This window comes from Salvelinus fontinalis, chromosome 8 (assembly GCF_029448725.1).
Source record: "Salvelinus fontinalis isolate EN_2023a chromosome 8, ASM2944872v1, whole genome shotgun sequence".
Classification (NCBI taxonomy): Eukaryota; Metazoa; Chordata; class Actinopteri; order Salmoniformes; family Salmonidae; genus Salvelinus; species Salvelinus fontinalis.
In genome coordinates, this window is record NC_074672.1 from 34,813,085 (window position 1) to 34,840,238 (window position 27,154).

Genomic DNA, 27,154 nt, shown 5'->3' on the forward strand with positions numbered 1-27,154 from the left:
GCTGTGATGTTAGTTACGGCATAGTAATGCTCATTTTGCACATAAAAGTACATAGTCTTAGGGTGTGGCTCTTGTATATTTTGGAACTTCAAGAGAGCGTCATTAGCTCTACTGTGGTACAAAACCACAATCTTGATATTCAGAAAGTTTTCAAATTTGCCTATGTCGGAGAAAGCCACAGCCTCCTGTATACCTAAACCCACAGCCTTTTGTAGCTCTTGAGCTTTCTGTAACGCTTCGCGCTCTGTACATCCTGGGCTGAGTAAGTGGGCCAAACCTATGGCAAAGCATAGCTTATTACCATGATTGTGAACGATTATGAGGTAGGCCTTTTTATTGCTTATGATTTCGGACTGCATCAGGCTATCGAGTTTACGTCTCTGCCCGCCGCCCCCTTGTGGTGGCCGGACTAATTGTACTACAAGTTCGAGGGTCCTATCTGCTAGCACGTTTAAATTTGACTGAACAAGGCGTTCTAGCAGGTTAACAAATTGTTCAAGATCTGCTTCACCCCTATTTAAAATAAGCGACACACGGCTCTGCAGACTGTCTCCAAAAATTTCCAACTGTAAGGTATCCCTTGGTTGGCTATAAGCTCTAACTCTATCTACCAGTTCATTCAAAGTGTCCATAAGCATTACGTAAAACACAGCATATTCCCGAATCTGACCCCCCCATGCGAAATTGAAAAACTGTCGAACCTCAATATTGTGGAATTTATTTCGATACAAAACATGTTCACTGCGATCAAGACCATCCCCATCCTGATTTGCTAGACAATTGTCCAACTGTTCAAAAACATCGTATTGGGTTTCAGACTCTTCAGACATGGGTGTTAAAGGCTGGCTTAGAGGTGTAGGTGGTGCAGAATTAAACCTAGGGCTCTCGTTCTGTACATTGTGATCAAGACCTTCCCGCTCCAGATTTGATAGACATTTGTTCAGCTGTTCAAAAACATCGTATTGGGTTTCCTCTTCGAACATGAGTGTTAAAGGATGGCTTAGAGGTGTAGGGGGTGCAGAATTAAACCTAGGGCTCTCGTTCATCTGGGTAATTAAAGATATGATTGATTCGGGTATCTGTGATAACCTGTTTTCATCTGCAGACCCTGACTCATTCATACGTGTAATAATTTCAATGAGTTCGGAGGGAATCTGGGATAATAGGTTTTCATCTATAGCCCCTATGTCAATTAGCCCAGAATCATTCATATGGTTAATTATATCTTGGAGCTCTGTAGGGATTTCCGCTAAGAGGGTTTCAATTGTCTCGCTTAGGTCTATAGGGGGCGCCATTTCTCTACTTAAGGATGTGTGTGCTTGTGTTTTTTTACATATGTGTTTTTTAACGGAGGTATTTGCTTGTTTTAACCCTACTGTTGTTTAACATGCGGGGAAGCTCTCTACGCCAGAATGACACATCCTGATTGTATTGATGTTCGAATAGAATACCCATACGACGTTGAAGTAAAGCCTTTCGTGATTTTAAACCCTGTGTAAAAGCCTTGAAAAGCACGGCTTGGTCTATTTCACAAGAGGCTGTTGCCCCACCAGAATTGGCCGCTTCAATAAGGTTGGCCACTTCACAGAACATCAAATCGTCTACCTCAGAAATGTCATTTAAAACTTTGAAATCATCAGGCTTCGCTGTTCTGGTGACTGGGGTCTTTGGCGCCTCCTCGGGATCTAGATGTGTAGCTTCTTGGATGTCTTTATAAGCCGGCGAGGAGTCTGCATTAAAAATAATACATACAGAAAAATAGGTTATTAACCCTAAAATATGTTTGATAAAAATGTAAAATACATTTCAGATATAAGCCTATATATTAACAATACATTAATTAAATACCTCGGCTTTTTTGAAGAGGGCTGTTCTGAAGAAGCTCTGAGAACTCGGGAACATGTCTTTGGGCAACCCTAATTATAGCATCTGCCTGGTCTGTAGCTTGTGAGCCTGAAAGTAAAAAAAAATAATAAAAAAAACAGCATTAGTCCATGTTTAAACATATTCAGGCATAAAAATAAAATATATATATATAAATGATAATTGATTCATACCTTGTCCTTGTAACGCTGTCTCGTGAATACCCTCCCAGTAGTATTGTTCGGGTGAAGCGGACCTGTGGATCTGGGCCCTGATTGTCCGTTGGTGTTTAATAGGGGGCGTCCAACGGTCCTGGGTCAGGGGAGTTGACAGGCCGTTTAAAGTCTCTGTTTGCGGCTTGTGTGTAAATACATCCTGGGAGTAGGGCACAATTGTCTCGTAGGCATATCCTTCACAGAAACCGTGTAGACTCCCTATGGCACCCGTTCTAGGATGTATTTCCGCTGTAAACACATAAAATAACTTTTAATATAAGATGCCGACACTTTTTGTTTTTAAGGTATAAATATTCTTACGGAATTCTTGGATCTTACTTACTACAATTCAGGGTCAGCGTTGGGATGTAAGCAATTTGTTCCGGAGACCCTACGGCCGGTTCGAGTTCAGTTATATCTCGGAGAATCTGAGTGAAGGTTTGAGAATCTAAAAAAACATTAGATAATATTAAAGCTCTAATCATTTTAGCTAATATTGACATTTTATACGTTAAGAATCCAGGCCCTAAGGCCTGTTTAATATTTCTATAACATACAACGTTTTCAAACAATTCCCAAGAACAAACAAATCTAATATATAGCATATGTAAATATTTATTTCAAGAACTAACCTTGAGAAATATCCATGAGGAGGTTTTTCCCAGATGATCTTTTTTAACGGGGTCCGTCCGATAACTATTCCTGGGGGAATGCTGTAGGGTAAATGCGCTAAAACGAAGCTAACAGGGGACCTGTTTTGCTTAGCTTTTGTAGCCGTCGGACTCTAGTGGTGTCGTATTTTTTCGCGCTAAAACCGCCTCAAAGTTATCTTTGAAGCCTAAGGCATGTGGTTCAAACACCAGCCATTTGGTTCAAACATAGGGTATTGTGGGGTGTCTAAACATTAGGTGTCTTTTTTGATATTCTAAAATCTCCGGGGGCTAGCATCTAGATGCTGGGGTGGGGAGGTCTCGACAGCGCTGGGCTGAATGACTTTTAGGCATCTGTTTTGCCAGATAGTGTAAACCTTGGTTTCAAACGACCCCCACGCATAGAGAGCCTTGAGCGCAGATGCAAGGGTATTTTTTTAACAAACACCTCGCCCCCTTTTTCTGTTTTTGAAACACACACACACACACACACACACACACACACACACACACACACACACAGCCACTACATCATACGCACGCACATACGCGCGCACATTGCGCAAGTTTTTTTTCTCAGGGACAGACTGCGCTAAGAGTGAACAAACGCGAGAGTTCATAACGTGGTGAGATTCTGCTTTTAAAACCATTTATTTCATTCAAAATATTTAGTACATACATTTTATAGCGTTACATTCTTAAGGTATTTTACGAAGCCTTTCTTACAGATCCAGGGATCTGATGCAACCACCCGCCATTGTCAGTGTCCAGTTGGTCATCAAAATGCCGGGATCTCTTGCCAGGCTCATCAACACTTGGTAAGTTTTCACTCCAGGGGTACATCCTACGTCGGGCCTTTTGGTCCTGGTTATGTCTCAAGAAAAGTCGAGGCCAGCGCCTTAACTGTTCGCGATTTTTGAAGAGAATGTCCAGCTTATTCATAAGTGTTATGAAAATTGGATAATCCACCCATTTAAAACTAAACACAGGAATAAAAAAGTTGACATCTTTGCATGCTCTGGATGCTACTGGAGAATTGACAGACTTTGTAGCATTACCCGCATCATAAACTTCACAGGCTAAAATTGTCACTTTGTTGTCAGGGTTATAGTCCATTGAAGCAATTCTTAGAGCCTTGAGATCACTGCGGCCGAGGACCTGTTCTTCCAACGCATAGCCTGGCACAGCTGTGCCACTCAGGACCTGTTCAATTTTACAAAGAGCCAGCCTGATGTTTAGCCATTCTCTCATGCCCAGAGCAGGAGAAAAACTCCCAGGTTTTGCCGGATAAACGGGTTTGGGGCCACTGGCGTTGAAGATCTTTACCGTAGAATCCTCCGGCTGGAATATGTAAGACATATGGCCCTCACTCGTACCCAAAAATCCTTTAAAACATTCTGGAGCTTCACACAGAACTTCCTCAATGCTTTGTTCACTGGGTTCATGACAAGCCGAGCATAACATACCATAAATTGACATATGTGTCATTTTTGTTTAATATTCAGGGGGTTTATCTTGTACAATCTTAAACATGCATTGTTTTGGGGCTTTATAAGGCTTCTGCAAAGCCAGCCTCTTTGAAATGTTCATTAACAACCCCCAACACTAGACATCCTGGAACAGTTTGACATGACACCTGGTCACTTACTTACCCCAAAAACCCCAGGATCAAGATGTCCTGACCGGAAGCCCAAATATGGGCATGCCCCCATTTCTACAAACCATTGGGGCATCAATCACTACATAGGGTCATAAATCATGATCTTTTTTTGATTTACGACATTGACAGCTTGACACTTACCCCAAAGACCCCCACCCCGGCCAGGATGTCCTGACCGGAAGCCCAAATATGGGCATGCCTGCTACAACAGGACATAGGGTCATAAATCATTACATAGGGTCATAAATCAGGCTTGGGTCATAAATCATTACCGGTTGACCTGACAACTGGACCCTTACCCAAAGACCCCCACCTAACCATCAGAATGTCCTGACAGGCAGCCCCTTAGGTTCGCATAGCGGTCACATAGGCTCACATAGGGTCATCCATCAAATTTTGACGTGTGACATCTACTTTAATCTCTCTTATGGGTCTTCACATTGTTTCCTCGTCATCTCAATCAAGGACCCTGTTTCGCTGGCCACTGTAACCTTAGGCCCACTGCATGTTGTGTATAACACTTTCTGATAAAGAAAAAACATGGTGACGTTTGAGGTGAATCTGTTAACTACTATATTTCACCTTAATACTTTTTGACCCATATTCAAATAAAATCAAATGTATTTATAAAGCCCTTCTTACATCAGCTGATGTCACAAAGTGCTGTGCAGAAACCCAGCCTAAAACCCCAAACAGCGAGCAATGCAGGTGTAGAAGCACGGTGGCTAGGAAAAACTACCTAGAAAGGCCAAAACCTAGGAAGAAACCTAGGGGAACCAGGCTATGAGGGGTGACCAGTCCTCTTCTGGCTGTGCTGGGTGGAGATTATAACAGAACATGGCCAAGATGTTCATAGATGACCAGCATGGTCAAATAATAATAATCACAGTGGTTGTCGAGAGTGCAACAGGTCAGCACCTCAGGAGTAAATATCAGTTGGCTTTTCATAGTCGATCATTCAGAGTATCTCTACCACTCCTGCTGTCTCTAGAGAATTGAAAACAGCATGTCTGTGACAGGTAGCACGTCCGGTGAACAGGTCAGGGTTCCATAGCCGCAGGCAGAATAGTTGAAACTGGAGCAGCAGCACGGCCAGGTGGACTGGGCACAGCAAGGAGTCATCGGGCCAGATAGTCCTGAGGCATGGTCCTAGGGCTCAGGTCCTCCGAGAGAGAGAAAGAAAGAGAGAAAAAGAAAGAAAGAAAGAGAGAAAAAGAGAGAAAAAGAGAGAGAGAATTAGAGGGAGCATACTTAAATTCACACAGGACACCGGATAAGACAGGAGAAATATTCCAGATATAACAGACTGACCCTAGCCCCCCGACACATAAACTACTGCAGCATAAATACTGGAGGCTGAGACAGGAGGAGTCGGGAGACACTGTGGCCCCGTCCGACGATAACCCCGGACAGGGCCAAACAGGCAGGATATAACCCCACCCACTTTGCCAATGTAACGATCGTCTGTTGAAGAAGGTGTGGACCAAAGCGCAGCGTGGCATGCTTTTATTTCAACTGAACACTAATAACAAAAATAACAAAGAGAAATGAACGAAAACCGAAACAGTCCTCTCAGGTGCAGAAACACAAAACAGAAAATTACCCACAAATACAGGTGGGAAAAAGCAACCTAAGTATGGTTCTCAATCAGAGACAACGATAGACAGCTGCCTCTGATTGAGAACCACAGCAGTAATGCTTGGGCAGGCTGTACAAGACAGGAAGCCAGTCCCTTCACTCAGAGGCTTGTGGGCAGGTAGAAACACTGTGTCTGTGTGTGTGTGTGTGTGTGTGTGTGTGTGTGTGTGTGTGTGTGTGTGTGTGTGTGTGCGTGCGTGCGTGCGTGCGTGCGTGTGCGTGTGTGACTAAGCTATAAGCCTATGTGCTGCTCTATGTGTTAGTAGAATAAGGATCGAGAAAGAAAGATGGATGACACATTGCTAAGCTACCGTACCAGAGACCATGGGACCAGAAAGTTGATCCGATATAATCAAATACAGATACACAAACTATATATTTTTTCAACGCTGTACAATTGCACTGCGTTCAACTGGAGGAACTCTAACTTCTGCTGAGGAGAAACTCTGGAATACTTGGATGTCAGTGCACAGCCCTGGTGTGAAGATGTCTTGGTCAAGAAACTCCCTCTAGTGGAAGACTGGTAGAACTGACTGACTACTCTCGCTCCTGCCTTCCATGGTCCTGTCACCATTTAGAAGAGCACTCGGGGCTGGTTTGGCATGTATTTGTATCAGTTTGAGTTCCACTACTGGGAATATACTGCATGAATGTTTTATGATGAGGCATTTAGTTTTCACTCATCATGGTCTGGCTTGGCACAACAAAGCTTCAGTATTTACATAGTTGCCATCCTGTTGTGTGTCCCAAAGACAAACAAAAAGTTGACAAACTGCGGACTACAAGGTTGATGTAGGCCTAGATTTAATTGAACAGGAAATATAAGGGAATCATTTGATAATTTGGTCCCACTTCATCACGTGTACCGCAACCCATACTTACATGGTAGCTACAGCGGTAGTTACAGTGTAGAGCACTGCATTACCGCAGGACCCCAGAAGTGTGCAGTGCGGACGGAATGGTTCATGCTGCAGCGGGCAGCGGGTGACCAGAACCACAAATTCGGTATTAAAATATTATTTTAGTCCCGCAAATTATTTCATACTGGTCGTATTGCCGTGTGTTGTTAGAAAATCACTTATACAGTACCAGTCAAAACTTTGGACACAACCAACTCATTACATGGTTTTCCTTTATTTTTACTATTTTCTACATTGTAGTAATAGTGAAGACATGAAATAACACACATGGAATCATGTAGTAACCAAAAAATTTTTAAACATATCAAAATATATTCTATATTTGAGATACTTCAAAGTAGCCACCCTTTGCCTTGATGACAGCTTTGCACACTCTTGGCTTTCTCTCAACCAGCTTCATGAGGTAGTCAACTGGAATGCATTTCAATTAACAGGTGTTCCTTGTTAAAAGTCAATTTGTGGAATTTCTTTCCTTCTTAATGCATTTGAGTCAATCAGTTGTGTTGTGACAAGGTAGGGGTGGTATACAGAAGATAGCTCTATTTGGTAAAATACCAAGTCCATATTATGACAAGAACAGCTCCAATAAGCAAGGAGAAACGACAGTCCATCATTACTTTAAGAAATTAAGGTCAGTCAATCTGGAAAATTTCAAGAACTTTGAAAGTTTCTTCATGTCCAATTGCAAAAAAACATCAAGAGCTATGATGAAACTGGCTCTCGTGAGGACCGCCACAGGAAAGGATAAGTTCATTAGAGTTACCAGCCTCAGAAGTCGCAGCCCAAATAAATGCTTCACAGAGTTCAAGTAACAGACACATCTCAACATCAACTGTTCAGAGGAAACTGTGTGAATCAGGCCTTCATCACTACACAGATATTAGGTTCATAGGGCCTATACTATGGCATAGTTGGCTACAAGCTAATAGTAGAATCTCAAATATATTTTGATTTGTTTAACACTTTCTTGGTTACTACATGATTCCATATGTGTTATTTCATTGTTTTGATGTCTTCACTATTATAATACAATGTAGAAAATAGTACAAAATAAAGAAAAACCCTTGAATGAGTAGGTGTGTCCAAACTTTTGTCTGGTACTGTATATCACATGAAGCCCTCTCTGTCATTCTGTCTTCTAGTGTCTCTCCCCTCTCCCCTCCTCTAACTGGGGCTTACGTTACAGAACCGGCTCGTGCGCCTGCTTCAAACAGTACTGGTGGCAAAAACAATTATTTGATATGATTGAGTTCATGTGGTCACTTGTGATGAATTATAATAGCCAATGTGGCTATCAAATTGTAAGCAGTTGAATTCAAATATTTTGGATAATAGTATTATTTATATATTCACATTTATTTACAGGTTCACAGATGTTACCTTGTTCAACAGTTGTGAGCAACAAACAAGATTACATAACATTACATCCTACACAGCAAGTCTTTTAAAGGTTTTGTTTCCATAGATGCATCTCAGAAAAGTAGCCCAAAATTAGATTTGTAATGTATACTCAATCACGTCATTGAAATCATACCTGTGCCATGGATCGTACATTTCTCACCCTCTTCCCGGTCTGGCCTCAGCTGTCATTGGTCACTGGCCTATTTCATCTGTTAACCAACTTCTGCCAGTCACAACTCCACCCCCCACGCGTCAGTATCATGTCCTTGTGCTAGCGTGCATAACACATGATATAAAGCAACAGAGGAACGACGCACTGGACACAGATCTGATGTCTCTACAGTTTTTGTTCTATTTTAACTTTGTTAACCTAACCCAGCGCTATATTTATTTTGGTTGCGATCCACCCTTTAATAATGCATTGCCTGAAACGTCTGCGGATTACTAATGCGGGAGTTTTACAACTGCTCAAACATGCTGTCAACTCCGCACTAGTTGGGAGTGACAGCAATGTATTTTCCAGGAGCCAGCAACCCTTTCAGCTGTTCTGCACGAGCGCAGCACTGCAGCACAACAGTCAGCAACATCATCAAGCTGTCAATGATTTGTACCAAACAGAGTGCAGGTAAATACTTACTCAGTCACATTATCTACCAATACGGGAATATGTACAGTATATACAGGTAACTGCCAAAATAATGGAAATACTTGAGTAAATGAGGGATACAAAGTATTGAAAGCAGGTGCTTACACAAAGATGTGGTCCCTGAGTTAATTTAGCAATTAACATCCCATAGTGCTTAGGGTCATGTATAAAAAGGCTGGGCAAGGCCATTATTTTGGGCACCATGGCTATGCCCACATAGAATGACAATGCCCCTATCCACAGGGCACAGTGGTCACTAAATGGTTTGAGGAGCATGAAAACGATTTAACCTCTTGAAGCTAGGGGGCAGAATTTTTATGTTTGGAAAAATAACGTTCCCATTGTAAGCTGCCTATTTCTCAGGTCCAGATGCTAGAATATGCATATAATTAGAAATAGAAAACACTCTAAAGTTTCCAAAACTGTCAAAATATTGTCTGTGAGTATAACAGTGAGTATAACAGAACTGTATAACAGAACTGAAAATAAGTGACTTATTTTGAAAAATCACTGTTTCATTGCTATCAATATCAACCATATTCCTTTTCCTGTGGCTTCCTCAGGGTGTGAACAGTCTTTAGACATAGTTTCAAGCTTTTATTTTGAAAATTGAGCGAGATTTATCAAAACGCGTCAGTGGATACACTGATGTCCCTCCATTAGTTGATGCGCGCGACACTAGTTGCTCGAGATTTTCTTTCTCTCCAGTATTGAATAGTTTACAGTCCGGTTGAAATATTATCGATTATTGATGTTAAAAACAACCTGAGAATTGATTATTAAAAACGTTTGACATGTTTCTACGAACTTTACGGATACTATTCGTCGAGCCTTGATGACCTGCCTAAGGCTGTGGAATACTGAACATAACGCGCCAAACAAATGGAGTTCTTTTGATATAAAAATAATCTTTATCGAACAAAAGGAACATTTATTTTGTAACTGTGAGTCTCGTGAGTGCAAACATCCGAAGATCATCAAAGGTAAGCGATTCATTTGATTGCTTTTCTGGCTTTCGTGACCAATCTACATGGCTGCCAGGTGTTCTTAATGGTTTGTCTAGTGATCGCTTGGACAAACGCTTGGATTGCTTTCGCTGTAAAGCATATTTTCTAAATCTGACACGACAGGTGGATTAACAACAAGCTAAGCTGTGTTTTGTTATATTGCACTTGTGATTTCATGATTATAAATATTTTTAGCAATTGTTTTTGTATTTGGCGCTCTGCAATTCAGCGGTTGTTGGTGAAAATGATCCTGCTAAAGGGATCCGTGCGTCAATAAGTTTTTAAACCATATGCCATGGCCATCTCAGTCACCAGATCTCAACCCAAATGAACACTAATGGGAGATTCTGGAGTGGCGCCTGAGACAGCATTTTCCACCACCCTCAACAAAAAACATAATTATGGAATTTGTCGTGGAAGAATGGTGTCGTAGACTACATTTAAGAACTTGGAGCCGAGTAGTCAGTGGAATTGGTTTGAAAGCAGATATTAACATGAACTGCATTACTATCGGCTACACTACACTAGGCCGACACTACACTACACTACGACCACTGTGCCTGCTACACTACACTAGGCCGACACTACACTACACTACGACCACTGTGCCTGCTACACTACACTAGGCCGACACTACACTACACTACGACCACTGTGCCTGCTACACTACACTAGGCCGACACTACACTACGACCACTGTGCCTGCTACACTACACTACACTACACTACACTACACTACGACCACTGTGCCTGCTACACTACACTAGGCCGACACTACACTACACTACGACCACTGTGCCTGCTACACTACACTACACTACACTACACTACACTACGACCACTGTGCCTGCTACACTACACTAGGCCGACACTACACTACGACCACTGTGCCTGCTACACTACACTAGGCCGACACTACAATACGACCACTGTGCCTGCTACACTACACTAGGCCGACACTACACTACGACCACTGTGCCTGCTACACTACACTACACTACACTACACTACACTACGACCACTGTGCCTGCTACACTACACTAGGCCGACACTACACTACACTACGACCACTGTGCCTGCTACACTACACTAGGCCGACACTACACTACACTACGACCACTGTGCCTGCTACACTACACTACACTACACTACACTACACTACACTACACTACACTACACTACACTACACTACGACCACTGTGCCTGCTACACTACACTACACTACACTACACTACACTACACTACACTACGACCACTGTGCCTGCTACACTACACTAGGCCGACACTACACTACACTACGACCACTGTGCCTGCTACACTACACTAGGCCGACACTACACTACACTACGACCACTGTGCCTGCTACACTACACTAGGCTGACACTACACTACACTACGACCACTGTGCCTGCTACACTACACTAGGCCGACACTACACTACACTACGACCACTGTGCCTGCTACACTACACTAGGCCGACACTACACTACACTACGACCACTGTGCCTGCTACACTACACTAGGCCGACACTACACTACAGCACTCTACACTACATTAGACCCACACTACACTACACTACAGCCTGCTACACTACACTACAGCACTCTACACTACACTAGGCCGACACTACACTACAGCACTCTACACTACATTAGACCCACACTACACTACACTACAGCACTCTACACTACACTAGGCCTACACTACACTACCCTACACACCCTACTACACTCCTTTTGGTTCTGGAGTGAAAAGAAAAACAGAACATTTGTTCATACACAGTTGTCAATGATTAAGTGCTCTTTTGCACATGTACAGTATGTCTTAAGAAAAGTTCTACGGATGAGTCAACACAATCAAAACACAGTGTAAAACGTGTATGCAGTGGTGATCTTTCACAGTGTCCCTCCCTGTAAGACCTACACTAGTATTGTGACATGGTGCACTGTGTTGTCTGGTCTTTACAGGAACAGCTTGATCTCTGGGATGGACCTTCTTTTCTACACCATCACAGAGGGCAAAGAGATGATCTCAGTCTCTCAGTTCGTCTCTGTGAGTCTCCATCTCATCACATCCTCTCTCACTGTGTAACACCATGCAGAACCCAACCTACAGTTGAAGTTGGAAGTTTACATTCACTTGGAGTCATTACCACTCCACAAATTACTTGATAACAAACTATGGTTTGGCAAGTCGGTTAGGACATCTACTTTGTGCACGACACAAGTAATTTTCCCAACAATTGTTTACAGACAGATTATTTCACATATAATTCACTGTATCACAATTCCAGTGGGTCAGAAGTTTACATACACTAAATTGACTGTGCCTTTAAACAGCTTGGAAAATTCCAGAAAATGGTGTCCTGGCTTTAGAATCTTCTGATAGGCTAATTGACATCATTTGAGTCAATTGGAGGTGTACCTGTGGATGTATTTCAAGGCCTACCTTCAAACTCAGTGCCTCTTTGCTTGACATTATGGGAAAATCAAAAGAAATCAGCCAAGACCTCAGAAAAAAATTGTAGACCTCCACAAAGCTGGTTCATCCTTGGTAGCAATTTCCAAATGCCTGAAGGTACCGCGTTCATCTGTACAAACAATAGTACGCAAGTATAAACACGCGTTCTGTCTCCTAGAGATGAACGTACTTTGGTGCGAAAAGTGCAAATCAATCCCAGAACAACAGCAAAGGACCGTGTGAAGATGCTGGAGGAAACGGGTACAAAAGTATTTATATCTACAGTAAAACAAGTCCTATATTGACATAACCTGAAAGGCCGCTCAGCGAGGAAGAAGCCACTGTTCCAAAACCTCCATAAAAAGCCAGACTACGGTTTGCAACTGCACATGGGGACAAAGATTGTTCTTTTTGGTGAAATGTCCTCTGGTCTGATGAAACAAAAATAGAACTGTTTGCCCATAATGACCATCGTTATGTTTGGAGGAAAAATGGGGACGCATGCAAGCCGAAGAACACCATCCCAACCGTGAAGCACGGGGGTGGCAGCATCATGTTGTGGGGGTGCTTTGCTGTAGGAGGGACTGGTGCACTTCACAAAATAGATGGCATCATGAGGGAGGAAAATTATGTGGATATATTGAAGCAACATCTCAAGTCATCAGTCAGGAAGTTAAAGCTTGGTTGCAAATGGGTCTTCCAAATGGACAATGACCCCAAACATACTTCCAAAGTTGTGGCAAAATGTCTTAAGGACAACAAAGTCAAGGTATTGGAGTGGCCATCACAAAGCCCTGACCTGAATCCCATAGAAAATGTGTGGGCAGAACTGAAAAAGCGTGTGCGAGCAAGGAGGCCTGCAAACCTGACTCGGTTACACCAGCTCTGTCAGGAGGAATGGGCCAAAATTCACCCAACTTACTTACCAAATACTAATTGAGTGTATGTAAACTTCTGACCCACTGGGAATGTGATGAAAGAAAGAAAAGCTGAAATAAATTATTCTCTCTACTATTATTCTGACATTTCACATTCTTAAAAGAAAGTGGTGATCCTAACTGACCTAAAACAGGGATTTCTTTAATCTGATTAAATGTCAGGAATTGTGAAAAACTGAGCTTAAAGGTATTTGGCTAAGGTGTACGTAAACGTCTTACTTCAACTGTATATACAGTACAGGTTATTCAACCTATTTTAAAAAAATCTAGAGTGCCCTTTTTTCTGATTGTATTGACAGTTGCCTTGACTTTCCTTGACATCCTTTTAAAGTTGACACAGTAGTGCCTGTACAACAACATATTCTAGTTCCTGAAGAGACCTTTGGGCTTGCTGTTTTCACTTGAGCTAAATGCATACCGATCGAACCCCAGAGAGTGTAAGACGAGCCAGGCAGGAATCCATCACACCATGTCACCAGCCCAGTTCAGGCTCAGGTTTAAAAGTGTTGAGGAAACGCCTTGTGTAACTTTATGACTTAGACAGGTGTGGCCTCGTCGTTGAGGCTAGCAGTGAATCCTCTTAAACCCCAAAAGATTGGCGTCTTAATCAATGATAACTCAGTATAACCTGGTTAGAAAGGTGGTGGTTGAACTGCTCTGACATCACCTCACCAATGAAACCAAGTTCAAGCCAGGTGTTATAAAATGTATTTACCTCACCAATGACCACCAGCCATTCCCAAGCAACAGTAGCCTCTGGAATGTTGGGTACATGAGTCGAGAAGAACATCACAGAAGTTGTAGCTCGGTTGGTGAGAATGTCATAAAAGCACATGACCTCCAGTCATTTTACGATGCGTGAAGAGACTATGTGTTCGCTCTCCGTGCTTTTACACCATCATTTAGAACACGTACAGAAGTCTCAGCTCAGTTGGTGAAAATATCATACAAGCATATTCGTCCATAGGCCCACGCACGCTGAACATAGCATTTTATGATGTGTGAAGAAACTCTGTGTCCAGTGTCCACGACCACTCCCAGTGCTTTTACACCATAATTCACCATAATTGGGGTGATGGAGTTTGGTCCAGTGGACTACACCTTGCCCCTGGAAACGGGGGTTCAAACCCCAGGTCTGCCAATCGCTCCACCACTGAGGATAGACTGGGGTTGGGTAGATGCACTGGCATTTCTAGTGGTTAGTCAGAGGTAAGGGAGCATATGATATGACAAATAACTACTGTATCTGGGCACTGCATTCTCAAGAAGTTGTACCTCAACCAGATCATTCAGAGTACATTATGTATGCCCAGTTTTATTTCAGAATGATACTATGCTTGATATTCTTACATCATTCTTACCTTTTAAAGAACTGTACATGTGCTACTACACAGATGCCATCTGCTTTGACCTTAGATTGATCTCAGTTTTGAGGAGGGAGATCTGTCATTTATTGTCATGCTATGCTGTATGTGTTTGGCATGACAGGGAACAGTGACACAAAGGAGTTTGACTAAAACACATTGGACGGACTGACTGAACAGTAGCTGTGGCTACAGAATACTGTCACAATATATGTCAGCTAATTAGGGCTTACATCTTTCCCAGACCTACCAGGATCCTTTCTTCGTGTGGTGAGCTTATATTTAGTTCTCATAGAGCAATTCTGTTACTTAACTAGTGTTATTGAAGTACTTCTCTCATCTGATAACTCAATGTCTCAAAAGCCCTAAAATTCTGTCATCTTTGCTTCTGTCAGGAATGGAAAAACACCCAGTACTGCCCCCAGTAAACATAGCTTTGAATGCTGCTGTCCAATACAGTATGTCTGAATATCACTTCAGGCTCTCATGAAAGCCACTATCCTATGTGACCTAGGACATAAAATAACTGAACACAACAGTCCACTCAAGCAATGTGTGTTGCTCATTAAAGCATTGCTCAGACGCACAGGCTTGAAAATAACTGTCTGAACCCTCCTATGAGGCAAGTCTGCTGTCAATGTACATGATACCCCAGAAATAGACACACGTTGCATATAGCTGTCGGCATGACTTGAAGTTGGCTTAGGGGAGGGATTTCAAAACACTAGTTATGTACCTTCCTCCTTCAGGGTTGTTTACAGGACTGCTAGAACCATTGTTGCTGCTCACATAATGGCAAAACAGGGTTTGTGCCTGTAGTCAGATAAAATTATAATTTGTTCCAATTCAGGTATTGAATGTGACACACTAAAACAATTATTTTAGTCCTGTATATTTTCAGTTCTTCTATAGCTAAAGAAAAGTCACCCAAAGTGATCAATTCAATTATTATTAATAACCTATACATGTCCTTATCATTATGTACCAAAACATGAATAAAATAAGAACTCTTTCAGTCAATCGGTTAACCCGAGTAGAGTTACAACACTGCAATTTCAAAACAAGTTCACATTGAGGTTAAAGAAAGTGTATTTGATCAATTTACTTGTTTTTTTGCTAACCATTACTTAGGACAAAATCAAGACGTTCTTGTTATGCTTATAAAAAAAATCTTAAATTACAGCTCAATCCTGCGATTAACTCGATTTAAATGCTTTAATCATTTGACAGCCCTAGTACTATTAGGACCAGCATCGGGACCAGATTTCTTAGAGAGCTCAAATATCTATCACCCTTCCCTAGAGATGCTATCTCAGTTCTGGATCAGCTCTCCTTGACTCCATGCCCATTTTTCCTATTTCCTCCCTCTCCCTTCTTTTTCATTTTCTCTAAAATAAATCTCTCTCTCTTGTTTTCTAAATGTTCCTCTCTCCTTCCTCCAGGCGTTGAGGAGCACAGGTTTGTGGACATCTGATCCCAGGCTGAGGGACTGTATGCGTCATCTGCGCCAGTCCATGCGGGAATCTGCCGGAACAGTCATGGTGGACCAGAAACTCTTCAGGAAGTGAGCTATGCTCTATTTTCACTTTCATCTTACCATATACATCCTCTAACATTAGTAGGATGGTATAGAGAGAATATTGACTAACACTATGATTCTTTAATTCAGAAAGTTAACATAATGTATTATGACTTTCTCTATCACACATACCGTATTCTCATTATTCCGGCTGATTGGCAAAACACCACACACACTATTCCATTTTTTACATGGCAATTTTATGAAAGTGACATTTATATGGTATTTCACTGTGCGAAGGAACTATCTTTGCTAATGCCCCCAGTGTTTACTAGAAACTTCCAAGACTTTGTTTTTCACTTTCTCTGAGTGTATTTGTGTCTGCTCTGCATGCCTCTATAGTGGACAGGTGGAGATTTGATATGAAAGGTTAAGCATCAAGGATGTTTGATTGTGGTTGTATTGTAATGTTTGTGTTGGGGTTGTATTGTAATGTTTGTGTTGGGGTTGTATTGTAATGTTTGTGTTGGGGTTGTATTGTAATGTTTGTGTTGGGGTTGTATTGTAATGTTTGTGTTGGGGTTGTATTGTAATGTTTGTGTTGGGGTTGTATTGTAATGTTTGTGTTGGGGTTGTATTGTAATGTTTGTGTTGGGGTTGTATTGTAATGTTTGTGTTGGGGTTGTATTGTAATGTTTGTGTTGGGGTTGTATTGTAATGTTTGTGTTGGGGTTGTATTGTAATGTTTGTGTTGGGGTTGTATTGTAATGTTTGTGTTGGGGTTGTATTGTAATGTTTGTGTTGGGGTTGTATTGTAATGTTTGTGTTGGGGTTGTATTGTAATGTTTGTGTTGGGGTTGTATTGTAATGTTTGTGTTGGGGTTGTATTGTAATGTTTGTGTTGGGGTTGTATTGTAATGTTTGTGTTGGGGTTGTATTGTAATGTTTGTGTTGGGGTTGTATTGTAATGTTTGTGTTGGGGTTGTATTGTAATGTTTGTGTTGGGGTTGTATTGTAATGTTTGTGTTGGGGTTGTATTGTAATGTTTGTGTTGGGGTTGTATTGTAATGTTTGTGTTGGGGTTGTATTGTAATGTTTGTGTTGGGGTTGTATTGTAATGTTTGTGTTGGGGTTGTATTGTAATGTTTGTGTTGGGGTTGTATTGTAATGTTTGTGTTGGGGTTGTATTGTAATGTTTGTGTTGGGGTTGTATTGTAATGTTTGTGTTGGGGTTGTATTGTAATGTTTGTGTTGGGGTTGTATTGTAATGTTTGTGTTGGGGTTGTATTGTAATGTTTGTGTTGGGGTTGTATTGTAATGTTTGTGTTGGGGTTGTATTGTAATGTTTGTGTTGGGGTTGTATTGTAATGTTTGTGTTGGGGTTGTATTGTAATGTTTGTGTTGGGGTTGTATTGTAATGTTTGTGTTGGGGTTGTATTGTAATGTTTGTGTTGGGGTTGTATTGTAATGTTTGTGTTGGGGTTGTATTGTAATGTTTGTGTTGGGGTTGTATTGTAATGTTTGTGTTGGGGTTGTATTGTAATGTTTGTGTTGGGGTTGTATTGTAATGTTTGTGTTGGGGTTGTATTGTAATGTTTGTGTTGGGGTTGTATTGTAATGTTTGTGTTGGGGTTGTATTGTAATGTTTGTGTTGGGGTTGTATTGTAATGTTTGTGTTGGGGTTGTATTGTAATGTTTGTGTTGGGGTTGTATTGTAATGTTTGTGTTGGGGTTGTATTGTAATGTTTGTGTTGGGGTTGTATTGTAATGTTTGTGTTGGGGTTGTATTGTAATGTTTGTGTTGGGGTTGTATTGTAATGTTTGTGTTGGGGTTGTATTGTAATGTTTGTGTTGGGGTTGTATTGTAATGTTTGTGTTGGGGTTGTATTGTAATGTTTGTGTTGGGGTTGTATTGTAATGTTTGTGTTGGGGTTGTATTGTAATGTTTGTGTTGGGGTTGTATTGTAATGTTTGTGTTGGGGTTGTATTGTAATGTTTGTGTTGGGGTTGTATTGTAATGTTTGTGTTGGGGTTGTATTGTAATGTTTGTGTTGGGGTTGTATTGTAATGTTTGTGTTGGGGTTGTATTGTAATGTTTGTGTTGGGGTTGTATTGTAATGTTTGTGTTGGGGTTGTATTGTAATGTTTGTGTTGGGGTTGTATTGTAATGTTTGTGTTGGGGTTGTATTGTAATGTTTGTGTTGGGGTTGTATTGTAATGTTTGTGTTGGGGTTGTATTGTAATGTTTGTGTTGGGGTTGTATTGTAATGTTTGTGTTGGGGTTGTATTGTAATGTTTGTGTTGGGGTTGTATTGTAATGTTTGTGTTGGGGTTGGGGTTAATGTAAGAGAAAGACAGAGTGACAGCATCTGTCGTTTTATGGCTGACAGCTGCCTCTGAACCTTACTCATGCACGCATACACACACACACACACACACACACACACACACACACACACACACACACACACACACACACACACTCACACACTGTGACATGCAGAGAGAGAGAGAGCTCTGGAGTATGACATCTGTGCAGGGCTTAACTCTGGACGGGAGCTAATGAAAGTCCATCATAGTGGGTGAACTGCAGACGGTGCCAGTTGTATTAGGAGCTCCGTTTATCAGCAAACTCCTAGACTGCTGTCCAAACAGTATTAATTCCTAACTGGCAAACCTAACTTAATGAATGCAGTGATGATTCGGACTCTGGCGTGCTACTGTAGTGAGTCACTGAGTCCTGTCTGGTAGATTTCTTACATTTAATAACTATGTTTCAGTGATTGAACACTGCATATCTACAGTCCTTTTTCTCAACTTAGATTGAGACTTGGTGTTGTACCTGGTATTATTTAGAAACTAGGCCCAAATACACAACTAAAGTCATGGAGAAGAGAATAACAATATTGTGTTGTGATTAGATATTGTCTTCCCATTCTGAGGAACATTCTGAGGTGGTCACTGGAAAAAGGCCACTAGAAATAAAAATCTCCCATTTCTGGTGAATGTATAAATTCTGCAATCCCTATATTCGCCTCCCCAGTGCCCCAAACTCGAAACAAGTTGTGTATTAACAAGCGACGGTGTCACGTTCCTGACCTGTTTTCCTTTGTTATGTATTTGTTTTAGTTGGTCAGGGCGTGAGTTGGGTGGGTTAGTCTAGGTTTTCTATTTCTATGTGGGGTTTTGTGCTCGGCCTGGTATGATTCTCAATTAGAGACAGGTGTGTATCGTTTGTCTCTGATTGAGAGTCATACAAAGGCAGCCAGGGTTTCACTGGTGTTTTGTGGGTGTTTGTTTCCTGTCACTGTGTTTGTGTTCTGCACCGGATAGGACTGTCTCGACTTTCACATTTGTTGTTTTTGAATTGTTGTAAGTGTTTCACCGTTTATGTTCAATTAAACATGTTGAACACTAACCGCGTTGCATTTTGGTCCTCTCCTTCACCTCAGGAGGAAAGTCGTTACAGAAACACCCACCAAACCCGGACCAAGCAGCGTGGCAACGGGCAGCAGCAACAGCAGCAGCAGTACAAGGAGGAATGGACATGGGAGGAGATTCTGGACGGAGAAGGACCCTGGGCAGAGCCAGAGGAGTGTCGCCGTCCCAAAGCGGAGCTGGAGGCATCAAAAGCGGAGAGGCGTCATTATGAGGCGCTTGCAAGGCAGAGTGGCTGGAAACCCGAGAGGCTCACCCAAAAATTTCTTGGGGGGGGGCTAAAGGGGAGTGTGGCGAAGCCGGGTTGGATACCTGAGCCAACTCCCCGGGCTTACCGTGGAGTGAGAGGGCGTCGTACTGGTCAGACACCGTGTTATGCGGTAAAGCGCACGGTGTCCCCAGTACGCGTGCTTAGCCCAGTGCGGGCTATTCCACCTTGCCGCACTGGGAGGGCTAGGTTGGGCATCGAGCTGGATGTCATGAAGCCGGCCCAACGTATCTGGCCTCCAGTATGTCTCCTCGGGCCGGCGTACATGGCACCAGCCTTACAGGTGGTGTCCCCGGTTCGCCTGCATAGCCCAGTGCGGGCTATTCCACCTCGCCGCACTGGCAGGGCTACGGGGACCATTCAACCTTTTAAGGTTGGAGAGGCTCGGTGCTCAAGAGCACGTGTCCTCCTTCACGGTCCGGTATATCCGGCGCCACCTTCCCGCCCCAGCCCAGTACCACCAGTGCCTACACCACGCACCAGGCTTCCAGTGCAGCACCAGAGCCCTGTTCCTCCTCTCCGTACTCGCCCTGAGGTGCGTGCCCTCAGCCCGGTACCTCCAGTTCCGGTACCACGCACCAGGCCTATAGTGCGTCTCAGCCGGCCAGAGTCTGCCGTCTGCCCAGCGGTGCCTGAACGGCCCGTCTGCCCAGCTCCGTCTGAGCCATCTGTCTGCCCAGCGCCGTCTAAGCCATCTGTCTGCCCAGCGCCGTCTGAGCCATCTGTCTGCCCAGCGCCGTCTGAGCCATCTGTCTGCCCAGCGCCGTCTGAGCCATCTGTCTGCCCAGCGCCGTCTGAGCCATCTGTCTGCCCAGCGCCGTCTGTGCCATCTGTCTGCCCAGCGCCGTCTGAGCCATCTGTCTGCCCAGCGCCGTCTGAGCCATCTGTCTGCCCAGCGCCGTCTGAGTCTTCCGTCTGCCACGAGCCATTAGAGCCGCCCGTCTGTCCCGAGCCAGTAGAGCCGTCCGTCAGTCAGGAGCCGCTAGAGCCGTCCGTCAGTCAGGAGCCGCCAGAGACGCCCGCCAGTCAGGAGCCGCCAGAGACGCCCGCCAGTCAGGAGCTGCCAGAGACGCCCGCCAGTCAGGAGCTGCCAGAGACGCCCGCCAGTCAGGAGCTGCCAGAGACGCCCGCCAGTCAGGAGCTGCCAGAGACGCCCGCCAGTCAGGAGCTGCCAGAGACGCCCGCCAGTCAGGAGCTGCCAGAGACGCCCGCCAGTCAGGAGCTGCCAGAGACGTCCGACAGTCCGGAGCTGCCCTACAGTCCGGAGCTGCCGTACAGTCCGGAGCTGCCCTACAGTCCGGAGCTGCCCTACAGTCCGGAGCTGCCACTCAGCCCGGACCTGCCGGAGTCCCTCAGCCAGGACCTGCCGGAGTCCCTCAGCCAGGACCTGCCGCCCCTTATCCCGGTGCTGGTCCTTATCCCGGTGCTGGTCCTTATCCCGGTGCTGCCCCTTGTCCCGGTGCTGCCCCTTGTCCCGGTGCTGCCCCTTGTCCCGGTGCTGCTCCTTGTCCCGGTGCTGCCCCTTATCCCGGTGCTGCCCCTTGTCCCGGTGCTGCCCCTTGTCCCGGTGCTGCCCCTTATCCCGGTGCTGCCCCTTATCCCGGTGCTGCCCCTTCATTTAGGTGGGGTTAGTGGGAGGGTGGTCATTGGGCGGGGGATACGGAAGCGGGGAGTGACTATGGTGGGGTGGGGACCTCGCCCAGCGCCAGAGCCGCCACCGTGGACAGACGCCCACCCAGACCCTCCCCTAGACTTTGTGCTGGTGCGCCCGGAGTTCGCACCTTAAGGGGGGGGTTCTGTCACGTTCCTGACCTGTTTTCCTTTGTTATGTATTTGTTTTAGTTGGTCAGGGCGTGAGTTGGGTGGGTTAGTCTAGGTTTTCTATTTCTATGTGGGGTTTTGTGCTCGGCCTGGTATGATTCTCAATTAGAGACAGGTGTGTATCGTTTGTCTCTGATTGAGAGTCATACAAAGGCAGCCAGGGTTTCACTGGTGTTTTGTGGGTGTTTGTTTCCTGTCACTGTGTTTGTGTTCTGCACCGGATAGGACTGTCTCGACTTTCACATTTGTTGTTTTTGAATTGTTGTAAGTGTTTCACCGTTTATGTTCAATTAAACATGTTGAACACTAACCGCGTTGCATTTTGGTCCTCTCCTTCACCTCAGGAGGAAAGTCGTTACAGACGGGGGACGGATCTTTCAGCTCAACCCAGCTGAGATCACCTCAGTGCTTACTAAACTTAGTGCTTTGTTTATATATAATGGTACAGGTGTGTATCTACAGTATGATAGGCTGTCTATTGTCAGCATTTAATTTTGTCCCAGTTGAAGTCTAGTTTTATGTTGTTGATGTCATTAGGAATTCATCATAGGATCAGTAGTGTGTCTGTTTCATTGTTATAGGTCACTTAGCGCTGATACATGGCTGACTCTTAGACGCCGCATGGGAGTCAGCAGCCGTGTATCAGGGCTAAAGGTCACTGTGTGTATAAATACAATAGTAATACTATATACTGTAAATAATCTAAAGTGACTGATATTTTTTGTATATTTTTTGTATATTTGTACAAGTGTATATTAAAACACGTGTGAATTGGAAACCCGTGTTTTTTACATATCCATAACACTCCCTGAGACACCCTCGGAGAGTAGGGTTGTTAGAGTTAAGTGACTTGCTCAATGGCACTTAGACAGATTTTTCAACTTGTCGGCTCGGGGATTACGAACTAGAGACCTTTCAGTTACTGGCTCAACACTCAAACCGCAAGGCTAATCTAACGTAGCAGGCGTAAAAGAAACACCTGAAACTAGATCGCCTACATACTGGTTTTGACAAGAAGAAAAAAAACTGTTGGGAGGTTTTCTTCTGCACAGTTCAAACAACCCAGTAAATGTGGAGGAGGAGTTAAGATGGAGAGTCGCCTTGTTAACGTCCAAAAGTGGAAGTCACATCACAGGCTCGCTTTCCATTCCCCCTAAAAACCAGAACAGCTGGTTGTTGCGGACTCAGCAGTAGTTATCGCTAGACACAGCAACGGGAAGTAGGGGTGCACCCCATGATAAATTGAAAAAAAGAATATATATATTAATAATAATACAGAAATTCAATTATAATAAAAATACAATTATACACAATTATATTAATCCTGTGTGAACTAGGCCTTTATAACTCCTGTATGAGCGGACAAAAATTCTCCTCAGCAACCCCCCATCCCCTCTTCGTCCAGCACCCCCAATGCAAAACATCTTCCCACGGTTGGCCCCAACAGGAATGGAACCAACAACTCTATTGTTGCAAGTGCCACACTCTACCAACTGAGCCACACGGAGCCATTACCTATGTAATAAACAAAGTATACATGTGATGTGTGATATTTCTGTATGTGTGATGTGTTTCAGGTGTGTGGGTGCTAACATCCTGCTGCTGACACAGGCGTTCAAGAGGAAGTTCATCATCCCAGACTTTGAGGTGTTTGCGTCCAACATGGACCAGCTGTACTACAGTACCCAGAGGCAGGAGGGGGGACACGTGAGTTCTATTAGGATGCCTGCACTATGCACATTGGAATTCACACGCTAAAAACATTCTCACATATTGTACACTTACACACCTACACATCCACATGAGGATATGCTCAAATAATCTCACTCACATGTGCGTACTGAATGAAGTCATGCACACACTACATTTGTACATACATGTACATACACACGTACTATACATACAGTGCATTCGGAAAGTATTCAGACCCTTCACTTTTTCCACATTTTGTTACGTTACAGCCTTATTCTAAAATATATATATTTTTTAAAATCATCATCAATCTACACACAATACCCCATAATGACAAAGCAAAAAACAATTTGTTTTTTTGAAAATGGAATATATTACATTTACATAAATATTCAGACCCTGTTGAAGCACCATTGGCAGTGATTACAGCATTGAGTCTTCTTGGGTATGAGTGGCTGGGCCACTCAAGGACATTCAGAGCCACTCCTGCATTTTCTTGGCTGTGTGCTTAGGGTCGCTGTCCTGTTGGAAGGTGAACCTTCGCCTCAGTCTGAGGTCCTGAGTGCTCTGGAGCGGGTTTTCATCAAGGATCTCTCTGTACTTTGCTCCGTTCATCTTTCCCTCGATCCTGACTAGTCTCCCAGTCCCTGCCACTGAAAAACACCCCCACAGCATGATGCTGCCACCACCATGCTTCACCGTAGGGATGATATTGGCCAGGTGATGAGCGGTGCCTGGTTTCCTCCAGACATGCCGCTTGGCATTCAGGCCAAATAGTTCAATCTTGGATTCAACAGACCAGAGAATCTTGTTTCTCATGATCTGAGAGTCCTTTAGGTGCCTTTTGGCAAACTCCAAGTGGGCTGTCATGTGCCTTTGCATGAGGAGTGGCTTCCGCCTGGCCACTCTACCATAAAGTCCTGATTGGTGGAGTGCTGCACAGGTGGTTGTCCTTCTGGAAGGTTTTCCCATCTCCACAGAGGAACTCTAGAGCTCTGTCAGAGTGACCGTCGGGTTCTTGGTTACCTCCCTGACCAAGGCCCTTCTCCCCCGATTGCTCAGTTTGGCCGGGCTGTCACGATCGTCGTAACGTGAAAGAGAGGAGGACCAAGGCGCAGCGTGAAATGAACACATATTTAATTAACGAAGACGAAGAACACTTTACAAACTTAAACAAAACAACAAACCGACGAACGTGAAGCTATATAAACAATAAGTGCAGACACAGGGAACTTAGACATAGACAATCACCCACAAACTACCTAATGACTATGGTTGCCTAAATATGGCTCCCAATCAGAGACAACGATAGACAGCTGTCTCTAATTGAGAACCAATCTAGGCAACCATAGACATACATACACCTAGACTAAACACTGCCCCCATAAACATACAAAAAACCCTAGACAATACAAAACACATACATCCCCCATGTCACACCCTGACCTAACTAAAATAATAAAGAAAACAAAGATAACTAAGGCCAGGGCGTGACACGGGCGGCCAGCTCTAGGTTATTAACTTCTTCCATTTAATAATGATGGAGGACACTGTGTTCTTGGGCACCTTCAATGTTGCAGAATTTTTTTGGTATCTTTCCCTAGATCTGTCACGCCCTGGCCTTAGTATTCTTTGTTTTCTTTATTATTTTAGTTAGGTCAGGGTGTGACATGGGGAATGTTTTTGTTTTGTTGGTTTTGGGTGTTGTTTATGGTAAAGGGGTTGTTGTATAGTATATGGGTTTGTGTGGAGTACATGTTTCTAGTGTTGTCTATGTAGAACGTTTGTAGCCTGTTGTATGTGCACGACGTTTATTAGCTTCACGATCGTTTGTTGTTTTTTTTGTTAGTTTGTATTAAGTGTTTCGTGTTTATTTTTCGTCATCTTTAAAAATAAAAGAAGATGGCTTATTTTCCTAAAGCTGCGTTTTGGTCCATCAATCCTCCACACGATCGTGACAGAATTACCCACCATAGGACCAAGCGGCATGGAAAGCGGCAACAGGATCTACCTACACAGGATTCATGGACATGGGAGGAGATACTGGATGGTAAGGGGCCGTGGGCTCAACCGGGAGAATATCGCCTTCCTCGTGAAGAGCTGGAGGCAGCTAAAGCCGAGAGGAGGCGATATGAGGAGGCAGCACGGAGACAAGGCTGGAAGCCCGTGAGTACAACCCAAAAATTTCTTGGGGGGGGCCTTAAAGGGAGTGTGGCGAAGTCAGGTAGGAAACCTGCGCCTACTCCCTGTACTTACCGTGGAGAGCGAGAGTACGGGCAGACACCGTGTTACGCAGTAGAGCGCACGGTGTCTCCTGTACACATGCATAGCCCGGTTCGGTACATTTCAGCTCCACGTATCGGCCGGGCTAGACTGAGCGTTGAGCCGTATGTCATGAAGCCGGCCCAACGCATCTGGTCACCAGTGCGTCTCCTCGGGCCGGCGTACATGGCACCAGCCTTACGCATGGTGTCCCCGGTTCGCCTACATAGGCCGGTGCGGGTTATCCCACCTCCCCGCACTGGTCAGGCGACGGGGAGCATAGAACCAGGTAAGGTTGGGCAGGCTCGGCGTTCAAGGGAGCCAGTACGCCTGCACGGTCCGGTATTTCCGGCGCCACCTCCCCGCCCCAACCCAGTACCACCAGTGCCTCCTCCACGCACTAGCTATATGGTGCGTGTCTCCAGCCCTTTACCACCAGTGTCTAAACCACGCACCAAGCCTCCTGTGTGTCCCCAGAGTCCTGTGCGTCCTGTTGCTGCTCCCCGCACTAGCCCTGAGATGCGTGTCCCCAGCCCGGTGCCACCAGTCCCGGCACCACGCACCAGGCCTACAGTGCGCCTCAGCCGGCAGGAGTCTGCCGTCTGCACAGCGATGACTGAACTGCCCGTCTGCCAAGCGCCATCTGAGCCATCCGTCTCCCCAGCGCCATCTGAGCCATCCGTCTCCCCAGCGCCATCTGAGCCATCCGTCTCCCCAGAGCCATCTGAGCCATCCGTCTGCAATGAGCCTGCAAAGCCGCCCGTCTGCCATGAGCCTGCAAAGCCGCCCGTCTGCCATGAGCCCACTGAGCCGTCCGCCAGACAGGAGCCGCTAGAGCCGCCAGCCAGACAGGAGCCGCTAGAGCCGTCCGTCAGACAGGATCTGCCAGAGCCGCCAACCAGACAGGATCTGCCAGAGCCGCCAACCAGACAGGATCTGCCAGAGCCGCCAACCAGACAGGATCTGCCAGAGCCGCCAACCAGACAGGAGCAGCCAGATCCGTCAGCCAGCCATGAGCAGCCAGATCCGTCAGCCAGCCATGAGCAGCCAGATCCGTCAGCTAGCCATGAGCAGCCAGATCCGTCAGCTAGCCATGAGCAGCCAGATCCGTCAGCTAGCCATGAGCAGCTAGATCCGTCAGCTAGCCATGAGCAGCCAGATCCGTCAGCTAGCCATGAGCAGCCAGATCCGTCAGCTAGCCATGAGCAGCCAGATCCGTCAGCTAGCCATGAGCAGCCAGATCCGTCAGCTAGCCATGAGCAGCCAGATCCGTCAGCTAGCCATGAGCAGCCAGATCCGTCAGCTAGCCATGAGCAGCCAGATCCGTCAGCCAGCCATGAGCAGCCAGATCCGTCAGCCAGCCATGAGCAGCCAGATCCGTCAGCCAGCCA

At 44.7% G+C, this 27,154-nt stretch overlaps 2 protein-coding genes across 3 annotated transcripts in view; one reads left to right on the forward strand and one right to left on the reverse strand.

Annotated features, from left to right (window-relative positions):
- Positions 1-993: 993 nt before the first annotated feature.
- Positions 994-2,726, reverse strand: LOC129861495 (uncharacterized). The gene is made up of 5 exons (XM_055932876.1): positions 2,711-2,726; positions 2,474-2,526; positions 2,058-2,346; positions 1,849-1,953; positions 994-1,730 (listed from the first exon to the last, which is right to left on the reverse strand). The coding sequence occupies exons 1-5, from the start codon at positions 2,724-2,726 to the stop codon at positions 1,345-1,347; spliced, it is 849 nt and encodes a 282-aa protein (XP_055788851.1). The 3' UTR covers positions 994-1,344.
- A 5,869-nt stretch (positions 2,727-8,595) lies between these two features.
- Positions 8,596-27,154, forward strand: part of LOC129861160 (glutaminase kidney isoform, mitochondrial-like) — a 36,436-nt gene continuing 17,877 nt past the window's right edge. Inside the window, exons 1-4 of one of the 2 annotated variants that reach the window (XM_055932332.1) lie at positions 8,596-8,972; positions 11,969-12,053; positions 16,206-16,327; positions 23,387-23,516. In XM_055932332.1, coding sequence (XP_055788307.1) covers positions 8,764-8,972; positions 11,969-12,053; positions 16,206-16,327; positions 23,387-23,516 — 546 coding nt within the window. In that variant the 5' untranslated portion in view covers positions 8,596-8,763. The remainder of the gene's footprint in view (positions 8,973-11,968; positions 12,054-16,205; positions 16,328-23,386; positions 23,517-27,154) is intronic. The other variant, XM_055932333.1, reaches the window with a different exon arrangement.

Bases quoted from the DNA above. Each gene is read 5' to 3' on its own strand.
- LOC129861495 (XM_055932876.1), bottom strand. The intron at 1,954-2,057 runs GTATGAATCAAT...TTTTACTTTCAG, and splicing joins GACAGCGTTACAAGGACAAG to GCTCACAAGCTACAGACCAG. The intron at 1,731-1,848 runs GTATTTAATTAA...TTTTTAATGCAG, and splicing joins CCCTCTTCAAAAAAGCCGAG to ACTCCTCGCCGGCTTATAAA.